The 14,877-nt window shown below is 46.7% G+C and overlaps 1 protein-coding gene across 1 annotated transcript in view; it reads left to right on the top strand.

Annotated features, from left to right (window-relative positions):
• Positions 1-5,460: 5,460 nt before the first annotated feature.
• The window catches only part of LOC149339324 (uncharacterized), a 73,669-nt gene continuing 64,252 nt past the window's right edge, over positions 5,461-14,877 (top strand). Inside the window, exon 1 of the mRNA XM_089550458.1 lies at positions 5,461-5,753. Coding sequence (XP_089406584.1) covers positions 5,645-5,753 — 109 coding nt within the window. The 5' untranslated portion in view covers positions 5,461-5,644. The remainder of the gene's footprint in view (positions 5,754-14,877) is intronic.

The raw sequence follows: 14,877 nt of genomic DNA, 5'->3' as shown, positions 1-14,877 counted from the left end.
CTGAGACGACGGAGTGTGTGCAAGAATAAAAGCCGACTTTCTTCTCATCTTTAAACATCAAGGGCAAGAGAAAATGAAATAGCAACGCAAGATTTAAATAGCTTTCTTTGCTGTTTTACGTTGCCTCGCAGTATAAGAGTTAGAGGCACGTTAGGACAAGTTTTTTGTTTCGCGAAAAAAACTGAGCAAGCAGGCTTTTCTTCCTTTCTCAACATTCAAACACGACTGTTAATTGAACCGTGGGCGCATTTTCAGCCACAGATTACTTCGGTCGCTGATTCACTGAGGTATGCGGGAACGAGAACACAGGGAATGTGTCACCGGCTACAAAATCACAATGGTCAAAGCCAAGCTGCATGCCTTAATGACAACTTTTGTTCACTATCTCTCTCTGTAAACGCAAGTGAGTCGGTAAATATAATATTTATTTCTTTTTCTTGACCATTCTACTCTTGTAAACACAAGTGTGACCGTGACCGTCAAAGGGGAATTACTGTAGCCAGCACAACGAATTCAATAGCACACAGTAAATCGCGACACGGAGTGGACATGACACGCAATACAAACGAAAAAAAATGGAGAGCGCGTAATATTTGAGATCAATGGAGGAAGGTACAGGTTGTAACCAATATCCTCCAAACCGTAATAACACGAATGAAAACAGAAAGAATAACGCGTCATTTTACTTTAGTAAAGACGAGCAATAGCTCCGTTTCGAGTGTAGACATAGCATCCGTTCGTGCAGTCACACAAAAATCTGTATAATCTAAGTATTCCTCAGCTTCGTAGTGCAGCGCTAATAATTGATTAGATCTTCATGTGCTAGGCCAACGTTGTAATCTACGATGCACGGTGTAGAGGTAGGCTCGGTAATAATTCCGACCGCCCTGGCTACATTAACAAACGCCAGATATTCATTTCACACTGCTTTTGACATTTCGTTAGAGAATGAATTCCGGAAGACGGGCTCGACATGAAAAGGTAATACCTACTAAGGCTGGAGGAGTGTATAACGTAAGCGAGGTTTTTCGTAGCTATTAGGAGTGTGCGAATATTTGAAACTTTCGAATAGCGAACCAAATATTCTCTTATTCGATTCGCTGAACGAATCAAACAATTTATGCTCAAAATTATTCGAAGCGAATCGAATCTGTTGGCCCAGTTTTACGCCGCACAGCATTCTGCCGCGATTGGTTTACGTGAAATGGAATGTTCGGTGCTGCGACGCAGCCTGCTCGTGTGGCGGCGCTCATGCTCCAAGACAATGAGGCACGGCGCAAGCAGGTTCAGCAAACTAGAAAATCTCGTCTTGATTCTCGATCACGGCATCCACGACTCATACGTAGATCTCGCCCTTCTGGTCTACTGTGATGCGGTGTAAGATTATTCGTTGTACTCTCAGTTCCAATGCGCTTATCAGTATCAGTTGAAGTACAACGTACTGATTTCATGTTGCGTATATCCAGGTCGAGATCAATATTGCGTCCTTTGAGAACTATAGCAACATATCCATAATTTATTGCGCCGTAATGGTAGCGCGTTATCGAGGTAGCTCTTTCGCAGCATTATTTGTTCTGTGCGAATATTGGCAAAAAACATGTTCTATTCTTATTCGATTTGATTTCATTTGTGGATTCATCATTCGTAATCGATTCGGCGCCAAAGCTACACTATTCGTATTCTAATCGATTTTGAAAAAGTACTGTTCGCGCACCCCCATATTTTCTTACTCGCTGAATGTTTCTCGTCTTTTTCACGCTTTTTCTCTTCTTGTTTTCTTTATTTCCTTTCTATTTCTAGTTTTTATCTACAATTCGGTTTGTTGCGCTTTAGACATGTCTAATTCACGTAATTCGCACTCTTGGGTTTTATAAGTCGCCGTTGTGCGGCAAGCGTAAATTTCTTATTGATATAATATGTCAAACAACTGCCTCCTTCTAAGTCTTGTCCAACGTATCAGCAAGTTAAAAAACAACGATACCAACATAGAAAAGTTTTGTTTCGCACACACAAGACGCTTATGCGTCAATATAGAGCGAAGGAAACAGTGATATACGAACTGTAAACATGCATGTCAACATTTACAGTAGTCTTCGATCTTTCCTTTTGAAAATTGCACGGAAATTATATCACATAAAGCTATGAATAAAGCTATGAACGCGTGTAGACTCGCCCAACTTTGTATCTTATTGGAGAATACTGCTTTAGAAACCTTCACTGTCACGCGGGAAAGGAACACCTTCACGCGCTCCTCCCCTACCTTTCTAGTAGGAAAAAGCGCATCTTTTTTCTTTCTCAATCTTCCATCTGTTCCACGCTTTACCTGGTTGTTTATTCAATTCGCATTGTTTTCCACTTTCCGCGATGAATTGTCTCTGCTTCAAGATTTCTACATTTATGATCAAGTCTGACCCTAATTTTCAGTCATGGACGCCTTAGAATTCCTCCTCATTAAGTCAGTGGACTCATTTACCAAGCGTGCTTCATTAGCGATTCTTAGGTTTTGTGCGTAACTACCAGTTTACTTGCATATCATGCCGTCACAGTTCAGTCTTCTGAATGTTCTTCCTAGTTTTAAAAAAACTAACCTTGAAAAATCACTTTATACCGTATCTCTTCGTAGAGGAGGATATTTTTCAACATTTTTTCCCAAACTTTCAGGGTCCTTTATGCCGTTTTCGTAAAGTTGCTATAGCACTTTTTACAAATTCGGAGAAGGAGCCGTTCATAAATATTTCTGAATACGTTAGCTTCACCATACGCCACTATTTTCGTAACGACAAAAACATGGGCGTTAAATTTATTCAAAGCATGCTCACCACTCAGACCTCCTCGAGTAAACACTTGGGTCATCTGCATACGGGTTTGACCGCCTCTTTCTCATGAGATTTTGTGTGCCAGCTGGATAGAACTTTTCTGTCATCATTTTTTTTTCTAAGCCGCCAAGTACTCTGAAATCATTTTGTAGCTGTCATTCGTCTCAAGTTTGGGAGACATGTTATTCTCCTGGGTGTATTTCGGTGTCAAATGCTCTCGGAGTATTCGGTCTTCTCGTAAGAACGAACGCACAATAAAGCAAAAATATTCACCGAGAGAAGGAGGAGAAGGAGTAAAGGCGAGGAGGTCAACCAGGAGAAGGTGCCGGTGCTGCTCTGCTATGGCGGAAAGCGAACAGAAGATATAACTGTGAAAAAGAAAAGGAACTTTGCGCGTGACACAGGCATAGTCTATCACGCCGTCCCGACGTATTCAAGAAATGGAGCACTGCCTGGCAGGTCTTCACAGATGATAATCACCGAGACCACCATCCAAGAATCTTCATTTACGAGGATCAAGACAATCAAGTGCACGGCACAGAAATTGTCTTTCGACACTGTATGCAGGACAGGCACAAAGAACGTCGCTATCGTGTCGTTAAATCTGCATTTAGCGTACTCAGAACTATCAGCCACATCGATTACAAATGAGTACTGGTTCGGGAATGCGATGTTAAAGCACAGGAAACTCAGCAAAGTTGCATCATGTTGCGGTAAGTAGGGTGGAAGTCATAATGGCAAGTCAGGATACAGAAAATGCAGACGTGGGTTGGAAGACTGGTCCGAAGGCCATGAGGCAAGCGTGATCTCCCACGCAAGTGTTTGAAGCCGGCCATCTGCGTCTAGTCTCGAAATGGAGGTAGACACACGGTGACCGTCATGGTGGGCAGTTCGCCCAGCCTCGTCCTCGTAATGATTGCCAGCGATGCCGCTCTGTCCTGGTAGCCATTGAGCAGTCTATGATATCTGTTTCCCGATCCCCGCCTCCCGTTCCACCTCGCTCTCCTCATACCACTCCCTTCACTTTGCTTCGTGCAGTACAAGTCAAGGCGTGTCTTGTAGTAAGGACGACTAAGAAAGGATTAAACGGACAACGCCGACAACGACGGCGCGAAAGCAGAGAACCTGCCGTATATAGCTGTCGTTGTAAAATAGTGACGAATGACATAGACGCTAGCATGGTTTATGGACAATAAACTTGGCAGAGCATTTAATACGCAGAGCCACGCAGGCCCCAAGCAACTCGTTGTTTTTTTTTTCCGCTAGCTCAATGCATTATCGGCAAGGAATCTGTAATGCTTAGATAGGAGTGAATGTGGTAAACGTCGATAAAAAATTGGAATTGTTCATGACTCGTATCACTAAATATGAGAGGGAACTTTGTTCATCTTATCCCCTATTCTTTTGCACGCCACAAGAAGGTAATAAGTCTCGTAGGAGGCATCGAAAAATTCGCAGCGGTGAGCAAGGCAGCCTCCATCTTTCCCTTCCTCTCCGGTCTTCTCATTAAGGCAGTGCTCGTTTCCGCACCAAAAGTAAAAGCCGTTTCCACCTGCCAGTAGGAAAAGTGGTTGAAAAGCTCTAATTACGAGAAGGCTTGCAATCACCAGAGAAAAGGATGAAAAAAATTGAAAGGCCAGAAAAAATACAAAAGAAAATTAAGGCAAATAACCTTGATCCAGGATGATTTTGTTCAGCTTCATGTTGCAAGTGGTTCCCTGAATTGGTAAAAGCATAACGGTAACTGAAAAACTGTATTATACTCATTCGAAGCTTTTAAAGATTTCTCCTTTTGCTGCACAGTCCGGATGTATACTTCGATTAGCAATTCTTTCAAGAAGCTACGGACAGACGGCTTCGAAGACTTGCGGGAAGCCACCAGAAAGCGGGCATTATTTCGTCAACGTACGCTGCACCGAATGTATTATTACAGCCTTCGCTTTTCTGTGCGCCTAGCGGAATGCACTTTTCAATTTCTGGCTGCTAACTAGAACTTTAGAAAAATAAAGTCCTTTTTTAGAGTCCCTTGAAATTTTACGCCGAGTGTATGCCCTGTGCCCTTCACTAGAGGCGACAGCAGAGTGGCTGGCAACCACATGAATTCGTTGTAACATAAAAAAAAATGTCAGCGGTGTCCACACATTTAGCGCCAGGTATAGAAAAAAAAATAGGTGCAGGCCACGAAGACGGGAACCGTCCAGAGTTTCTCCATTTCGGGTGGAAACAAAACGCGCGCAAGCGGCGTGTCTCCCGTTGCATCCAGCGAAGTGCAAGTGCAAAGAGAAACACGAGCGCGCATCCTTTCTCGGCATTCCCAGGGCCATTCTCTAACCGTATCGGGTCTCGCGCTGCTCCGCGATCCCGTGTCGGAAGAGCGAAAACAAAGAGGCAATGGTGAAATGGGTGGTGAAAACAAAAGCAATGCTCGGCAAAGAACGAATGGAGACAGAGTTCGCGTTCGCGGGCCGTGTAAAGAGCGACGGGTGCACAGAGGGAGAAAGGCGCGGGGCGCGCCGGCGCCTTAAAAGCACGCGCTCGGCCTCACTTTCTCCCGCCGCGCGCAGCGTCTGGACAGAGGGCGCTGAGGGCGGTGGCGGCGCCAGCAGCGCCCCTTCGGGCGCGATCCCGCACACGGGCTCCGGACTCTGCTCGCACGGTGGCCACGCGACAACAGACCGCGGATCGAAGGCGTCCCACGGCGCTCCTTCGGGCTTCGGCCCGGTCGGCACACACGTAGCAGTCCAAGGAATACTAGGCCACCACCGCTGCCAGTGTTTCACGAGCGGACCGGCGGCCGCCGCGTCCATGGAGGCAACGTCGTTTCGGTCATGGAGTTGTGTGTCTCACGGCCCGTCGGTGCCACGGGTGGAAGGAGCCAGCGCGGACGACGACGTGGTTGGGTCACCCTGCTGCTGCTCCTGGTCGCAGCCGTGTCAGGTGGGGGAGCCCCCGCGCGACTCGGTGCCGCGGTCACGCGCAGCTCGTTTCGCCTCCGGATCACGCCGCTGGGTGGAGACGCGGCGGGTGTGTGTGGAGAAGTGCGAATCCGTGAGGCACGTTGTGCGAACCGGCGCGGGTCTTCCTAGCCTTGCGAGGTGCACGCCGCGTGAATCCAGGGCAGTGTGTGTTTTAGCGTTGAAGGGCGCCGCCCATTGTTGAAGAGCGAGGTCAGTTCTAGAGCCATGGGAAGCTGGCCAATATTGTAGGAGAATGCTTCTTTCCTACTTGATGGATACGGTAGTTTGGCGAATGGAACCTAGAAGCTGCGCTCCTACTAGCCTAGCACGCTGCTCCATGAGATATACACAAAATGTTATCTCATTTTCCGCAGAGCCTGATATGGAGGTTGATATAATCGTATGATTAAGTATTATTTACTGCAGTCCTTCTGCGCAAACTTCTAAATCTTCTGTGAAAAGAACACAGTCATGTATGATTTCGAAATGCTCCTTTGACGATATTCTAGCACCGTCATATCCGCCCGATGCGGAAAAAAAACGGTCGGTAGTGTTGAACTCTTTTTGGCTCTTCGATCGCACGGAAATGTATGCGACCGGGCGAATGCGAGCGCGCGTTTCTAAATTGATCTGCACGGTCCATCGGTTTGCCGACGAACATTCTGGAGTCCACTGATCATCATCTTGGGCTTGGTGTCTTATTTCTATGGGGGAAAACGCGGCATGAATAGCATTTAACTAACATAATTAATTTTTTTTATTGTAGAAAACACCAGCTCTTTCTTTTTAACCATTTACTGCCTCCCTGTAAATCTCCCGTTCAGTGCGCAGTGTGTTTTGTCCCCTGCGATTGACAAAATGCTCCAGAGAACCACATCGTTCTCTGTACGCGCTTAGTTTTAGGAGCAGGAACATTCGCCAGCTTCAACAAAAAAGTTGTACCTTAGAACGCAGCGACACTGACGATGATTTTTCTGGACACCAACAAACCTGACTTAGAGTTCATGCGGCAATAAACCCCGTTCTTCAACTGCCTTCAGAAACGCCATCACTAAATCATACGAGAAGAAAAATAAGCTGATCTTCTACTAGCTTGTAATATGAACACGCTATTGCAGGGCATAGTTCGTTAAACTGAACCCTCTAGAGCAATGTAATACATTGATGGTTAAGCAGTTATACAATAATTTTTAAGGACAATGACATTTTCAATGGACGCCATCTTGCTTTCACACATTTTCAGCACATGTTTCACTCCAGCAGCCCCCAGGAGGCCAATTTTTTCCTCTCAGAAACGGCAGTTAACAAATGCTTTGAAATCGACCTATTCACGGCCAAGCGAATATAAAATATAAGTGCAGTGTTTTGCAAAAAATGGTGTTGCCCTTCGGAGATCTGCAACAATGGTTGCGTTTGGGACTTTGTCATGGAGCGGAGTGGACATTGTTTCTGTGTGGCGTGCATTAATGCTGTCTCGTGCAGCTGGTCCGCTTCAGAACACTCCACCTGTGTAGCTGCGGGCTGCAATATGGCTGAAAAATGGGCACTGTAGGGACTGAGAGGGTCGGGGGGCGGGGGGGGGGGGGGGGGGGGGGCTGCAGCTTAGCGATCATCGTCACGTCTTCATCTCTTGGTCAAGGTTCAATGTGCGGGCGCTTTCGTGCTTTATTTTTTTCAGCTATCAGGGCTGCAATGACAAAATAAACAAAAAAGTTTTCCCTCCATCTTTCAGAGTACGGAAAGGGCATAACATGCCCGGTTTATAGCGGACCTCATACTGGCCTTAATATCCATATATTGGGCCTTCGGTTCGTCAAGAGTAGCTTAGCGTGTTGTTTGCAAGAACAGATTCCGAAAGCGTCCAATGCAGTGACGGTGGATAAATTGAGGCGAAACATGCAGTGCAGCGGACGATTAAACGGGAGCCTCCGGATGCAAGATAGCTTTGTATCAGGTGTCTCACACTCCTCAAGCGCAGCCACGCACTAACTTATAGGCGTGTTATAAACGCAGCCTAGAAAGTAGAGCTATTCTGGGCAAATTCTTTGACGCGGCTAGTATAGCTCACTCCGCGCATTCCTCTTGTGGCCCTTCTTTTTCTTTCCCTCTTAATGCTTGCTTTCTCTGCGTCAGAAACGTCTTTGACTATAAATTATAAATTTAACTTTCAAGTTATATTAATTAATTGGCGCAAATTGGTTGCTCGGAGATAGCAAGTTGGATATCACAAGCGCCACCGGTGGCTATGTTTGAGGCAGCCACCTGTCGGGGAAGTGGCGCATAGTTTCCCCTCTGCACCACTGCGTCTACGCTCCCAGCGATCTATGAATGTAAAGTAGGGAATGACCAATTCCGCATATATGGACATGTAGCCAGTGCCTGGACGTCAAAGAGTGCTTGCGCGGGAGGAATCTCTAATGTTATGTCACTGTACTCTTAGGAGTAGGTTAAGCGTTATGCTACAGTGAAAGAAAGAACAGTGTCCGTATCTGCGAAGTGAAACCCATAGAGGACCCCAGGCCGCTGAAGAGATCTACATACCCTTTAGGCGAAGCTTAAGTGTCCCTAAAATTTTAAAATACAATCGGAGACTATATTCCGCTGCGTATAAAGAGGAGGCGTGTTTCGGCTTCGTAGCTTCGGCAGCCCCACCAAGAAAAGCTGTCTTGGAATTTAGCTGTGTCCAAGACAGTCCGTGCGCTCCTCGGTCAGTTTTGTAGCCTTGCAAGCGTGCTTCACTGCAAGCTAATCATATATGCAGGAAAGTACACTGCATGTATTTTAATGGGGCTCTTTCCTCGTTGGCGTTGCATATTGGCACATTTTGTAAAAAAAAAAAAAACGTGCATGAGTAAAAAAGCGAGTCTCCTGCTAATCCACCATTAATCAACACCACATATCGTAAAAAAAAAACAGAAACATTCCCCAATGCTTTCTCGGTTTCAGCAACTGCTGGATTTCTTCGTGTGTGTGTCGTAATGAGCCCCGCATTCCCCTGCCCTCGTCTGCTGTAGTCGCACCTGTGATTCTCTTTTCAGTTTCCTTGCGGAGTGCTCGTGAATTTACGAAAAATATGTAGTTGAACGAAATGAATAAGCAAAAATGCATCTGAATATATCTCCGCAGTTACTTCATTTGTCGGGGCGTATATTCTAGCTTATTAGACAGGGCGCACATCGTGGAAGGAGTTGAGTGGTAAAGCTTTAATTGAAGGGACATTTTAGTGAGAGGAAGAACAAAGAGAGAGAGTGATGAGGAAAAATGAAGATCAAATTTTCGTTCTCGTGAAAAAACCTGGGCAAGCGCTTTTTATTTTGTACAAACCTGTAGTCTAAGTTTTGCTGTAATTGGTTTCTCGGCCTCAGTATTTGAAGACTGAGCCCGATAAAGCAGTGCATGGCTAATAATGAAAGCAATGAGAGGGATGAACTTCTCGCCACGAACGTTGCTCTCGCATTTAGATGGCGTCATTCTCGTCTAGCCTGTAACCAAGAGAATGCCGAAGATACCACAAATTACGACAGACTTACTACAGTGCCAAATGGTGAGCGTAATGCAATAACATATACATATCCCCCCTGCTCATAAATAAGGTTTTTTCTTAGTTGCGAAAATGTAGCTGTGTCGGCAATAAATCCCAACAAGGACCCGTATTTGGGCCCATGAATCCAGATTTCTGTGTCTGGTGGTCGGCTAGGGTAGTAGTCCTGACTGCCGAGGTGTGGCTTGCCTGCTGTCCAAAGCACGGGGCAAGTTAGCAAGAAGTGGTCTACCGTCGCCTCTGTAGCGGGACTAGGGCAGAAGGGGCGGGTCGGAAGAGGAGTGTGCGGTGTCCAGGAGGTACCGCAGGCTCGCAGCACCTACTCGGATTCCCCGCAACACCACCTCCTCACTGCGAGTTAAACCACCGAGAAGGTTGGATCCACGCGGTGAAATTACATCACGGGTAGAGCGGCGGAGATGATATTTTTCAAGCAGTACGGTGTCTCCTGCGGATAGCTTCAGTATAGGAAGCGAGTATCTCACCTGCAGTGGATGAGACACATTGTCAGCTTCCCTAAAATGGTGCCTAGTGCATCGAGCTACACAACTCGGACAAAGCATGGGTATGGCTGCGCAGTGTGACACACATCGCCGACGATGTCCGAAGGACTGGCTACATGCCGTAGAGCCCGAACTGCTCGCGTGGAATCCGTATACAGGAGACGAAGGTCGGTGGTGCTATACAGAGGCGGTCTTTTAAAGTAGACAAACATTCATCTTAAAGCAGCGCGATACACAGGATGAGTGAAAGAAACAAGAGACGACACGAGTGCAATGTGTCGTCATTGCGCTCGTGTCATGAATGGCTACGAGCTCTGCTATCTGATGCAGTGGAAAACGGCTCCTTAGTGATAGGAAAATGTCTGGTGTACATCAGAAAGAGCTGGACAAAGGAGACTGGTGTGCAAAATGTGGTCTTTCGTGCTTGTGTACACGTAAGCTTGAAGTGCGCCTATGGAGCCTACTGGAAAAAGGGGCTTTCTTTATGCCACTAAACGGTGAACGTTACGCATGATACTTATAGGTCGGTTGTCGGTGACCCGGGGACGCTGCCATGGAAGGAGTTCCGCAGGTGTTACATGAAGAAGCTCATAAATCAGGTCAAAGTAATGAAAAAGGGCAGATGCTGCAAGGGGTGCTTGAAGTTGAATGAGCAGAAAGTGGTTATCTGCACCCTTAATATAATGGTTAACTCATGTCGCTTAAGAAGGACGTTATAGGATGCTGTACACAGTGAGAAAAGAAAGAAAACGAATGAAATGAAAGTTCCATTTCATGCAAATGGGGATATTTAATCACATCTCGATCTGCATTTGCTAATCACCCGTAAACTCCGAGGCGCAAACCATCTTTCTTGAAATTCATGTGACACAAAGGCCCCTGCGATTTTTGTATTAATCACAATCACGCATGGCAATTCAAAAAATAATTTTAAGATTAGCAAACACCACTTTCTTCTTGCGAAAGATTAGAAAACGTTTAATAACGCTATTTGCATGTTCACAATACCATCCAAAATAATTTGAAATTACAGATTATATAAGCTGTAGGTTCATCTTAAACATAGATTGAGTGAGTTTATTAGATATCGAGCGTTTCATACTCGTCACTGAGTTGCAACTGTTAAAATCAATAACTCTCAAGGTTCCACACGCAGACGGAGCTAGCGTTCATCTAGGCGCAGTCAAAGCAAAATTCGCGATCTCGCTAGCGCCTATTTGTCGGATGCAAATCACATTCTAGCGCGCATTCTGTCAAAATCGCGAAGGAGGCATGTCGTATCCGTTGGATTGATTTATTCCCCGTTCGCAACAAGCACCGAAGATCCATAGGCGCAGTCGATACACTCGCGCGCGGCGAGTCAGAAACTGACACGACGGGCGCACACGCATAGGAAAACAGAGACACAACGAATCGGAAAAAGACAGCGAAAAAAAAATTGAAAAACAACGTCGCGCATAGCATAAAAGCCGCCAAACAGCTCGACGCCGGGGCTCCTCGGGCGGACCGGAATCACACGGTTCGGAAAGCCTGCATATTGGTTCCTCACGATCGCGTCGATTGCTTTCTCAATCGATCTCTGGGCGCTCCCCTCGTCTTCAAGCGCAACTCAACAGAAAATCAAGAATACATAATATGGAGTGAAAGGAAAAATTGAAACATAAATTCACAAATGACGGCGCGTGTGCGTTCCCAGAGTTCCCTTGCGCTCACTTCTGGGATGCGCATCTCTTCGGACGAGAAGTAACGCCGCTTGGATAAAGAGAGAGAAAGAGATCCCTCTGAGGCGCTCATTTCGCTGCTCCTTCCACCGGCTCTATCCTCCTTGCGCTGCCTGAAGCTTACCCCTACAACTCATTTACCCCCCCCCCCCTCCCCACTCTGCTGACACACACGCAAACACAACACAAACAGCCTCTGCCAGCACCAGGCCTCGACGGTATTACTCCGGGAGCCGTTATTCCACGGCATCTCCAAATGCGGCAGCAACACGCTGAGCCGACCGGCTGTCTCCAATCATCATCCGTAATTCCCCTCCTCCACGACCATCACCGCCAGCCCTCCTCGCTAGCACCGCCATCGAGAACAATCCTCACGCACATCTTTCTCTTTTCGCCCTTCGCTCGGTGCAGGCACCAGGCAGCGAAACTCCTCCCCGAGCCGTGCTTCTTCTCTCTCTCTCTCTCTCCCCCCTCCCCGGTCTGGTTCTTTCTCCGTTAGTCACACTCCCTGGCCGACCGCCCTTTTCGTGGCATTCGTTTGAAACCCTTTCTTTCGTCTCCCCGTTGAAACTTTCGTCGGCCACCTCCTTCGCTTGCCCTCAATCCGTTTCCCTGTACGCTCCTCCGGTGCGGTCTCCCAGTACACCGCTACTCGCGTTTCGTTATTATACGTGCTCCACGAATCTGCGAACGGTCGTAGGCCGTAAAGAGAAAACGAAAGATTGAGGGCCTTCATATTTCCTTTCCTGTCATCAACGCGAGCAGCGCCAGGAAGAAAGTGTCAGCGCTAATACGAGCCCTCTTGCCCGAGTGCGGTGGCTTTTTCGTGTGCGCGTGTTTTTGCCTCCGGTTCACTCCGCTCCATCACTGACACTTCTCTCCTTCCTTTTCTTTATTTGCTTTTTAAACCACGACACCTCCTAATGCACTTTCGCCACCTTTTGGCCTTCGCAATTTCCGGTTCGTCTTTACGCCGCTCGCTACTTCCTGTCGCTTCTCCTTCACGACACGTGGAAGGCGGAAAGGAAATGGCTGGCGACGACGTTCGGTGAGCAATCCTCTCCGTGGGGTGCCCGGCATTTTCAAAATTTGTTACCTCAGCTGCTGACAGAGAGGGGGGGAGGGGGGCAGGGGGGGGGAGGGGGGGAGGGGGGGGGGGCAGAATGTCGGTACTCAATTAAATAACCTCGTGAAAGCGAAAGCCGGATGTTCAGCGTAAAAAGAACCATAAGATGCGACGGGTCAGGCGCCGTCGCCCCGGCCGTTTTCTTTCAATGGCGTTGGCCATGGTAATAGTTTTATCTTCTTTCGCTCAACATTGTGGCCTCTCTGTAAGCAGAGTCTGTTTCAAGCAAGCATGAAACTTTCTCAAGTTATAAAAGAGTACCAAAGGTGCACAGCACGATTCTTATGTCAAATTTTATGCTAATTCTTATGCTAAATCATGTGCAGGTATCGCGCGCAGCTACCATCGTTCTGTCCTTTCAATTTGTCACTACAGAACTGGGACCAAATTCACCCCAACCAGCGGCATGGTTCCATTCTGTTGTTAACTTTCAATGGCAAAGATATCAGACCTCATTGGCGCCCCAGTTCACCATCTCTCCGCTATCTGAGAAGCTCTGCTGGTGAATTAGTGAACAGATCCAGCTAATAATGTAGTGCACTATTAACCTTTCAAATAGGACATTTTTCGTGTATGTCAAACCCCCTCCAAATATTTGTACATGCAAACAGCCCCACCCCTAACGAACCACTTTCCGGGCACCGTGCAGTTCCTGTATGCCGCAAACAAAAGCACGTCTCGCAGAACATATTTGTGAACATGAGCTCGGAGAAATTTGAATTATTACTTTTGCGTGAAGGGGGGCTGCAGTAGCAGCGTATTGTTAACAAGCTACACTTATTGTCACGTGTTATATCTGTACACAAGCAGTCCATGTTTTCCTGTCTTGCTTATAAAAAAAGGAAAAACATACTAGTTGTACTTCCTATTAGAATTTTTATTTTTTGCTCTTCGTCTAATCCAGGCGGCTCAGCCGTGAATTAAAGAACATCGCTGTAAGCCTTTGCATTATTCTGCCAAACTATTCAGCCATTTTCCTACGTCTGGACGACGGTTGATTGAACGAAAAACACATTTAGACTGCCTAAAATAGATCAGGGAGTAATTTAATTAAAAGAAACTATTAGTTTTTTATTCTTAATTATTTACGCTCAGAAGCAGTCGCGGACGTGGCCAGAGCAGTTGTTTTCATTTAATTCATGGCTCATTGATTTCTTTTTTTTTTTCGCCGACGATGCCTGGCCTTTTTCAACACCATAGTCGCTCCGTATCGCCCTATTAATGAGGGGTCCTGCGCAGCATCCCTCGGCAGCAATTAATGTGCTTATTAGGCTAATCCGAAGCACCGGTGCAGACAACGTGTTTATGCGCAAATTACAGCGCTGGCCTTAACTTCGCCGCCGCGTTTTGTAACCATATCTTTTACTTCCCATATTACATCTGGTTCGCACTGTCGTCGATATGTCTTGGCAGGAGACATTGCTTGCAAGCTGTCACTGACGTCACAGGCGGTAGGCAGTAGGTAGGTGAGCTACAGAATTAATCGAATAAACTGTTAGATATGGCCTGTATACTTAATTAGGTGTGGCAAGGCTCTCAGAAAGGCAGGATCCGAGAAGCGTCACTTCAAAACCGGTCGAAATTAAAGTCGCTCAACACGGTGGTACAAACCTGTCACCTCATTAGCCAGAACGCGGCCTATTGCCATGCGATGCGCTACGTGCCATGAGAAGAAGCAAATAAACCTCGTGCTGATATCCTCAGTGCGTGCACTGAATGTAATGTTCTGAAGCAACCGTCTGGAATAGACGTCCGACCAAGGGCTGTCATTCATATTGATGCCTCCAATATTTATCGGGCACGAGTTGTCTTCTTAAAAGTGCTCTCGTTTTCAAATCCTTTGCGACATCCTTCTTAAGGCAATGAAATGTTACAGAACCCGCAGTCATTTTGTGAACGGTAAGCTGCAAGCCTTTGTTTCAACGTCTCATGTTATAACGCTCGTTTGTGTTTATAACCAAGGACACATCTTGTCATGGACTGCATTCCAAATACCCGTACGGAAAGCTGAACGTTCTTCTGGTATTTATGATGCTATTTTTACCCAGTTCTATTTTTCCTTGTGCTCCGGTGCCCCACGAACGCAGTAAGCCAGTGGTGATCCCTTCGCTTATTTCCTGATATGCCATGCCTACTACCGATGCTGAACTGCACCAGTAACGCTCTCGTACAGGACTCAACTCACTTATATAGAGCGCGCTAATGGTGCGCTG

Source organism: Amblyomma mixtum, chromosome 6, assembly GCF_055824585.1.
Source record: "Amblyomma mixtum isolate Tamu chromosome 6, ASM5582458v1, whole genome shotgun sequence".
Taxonomy (NCBI): Eukaryota; Metazoa; Arthropoda; class Arachnida; order Ixodida; family Ixodidae; genus Amblyomma; species Amblyomma mixtum.
This window is presented reverse-complemented; position numbering and strand designations above follow the sequence as displayed.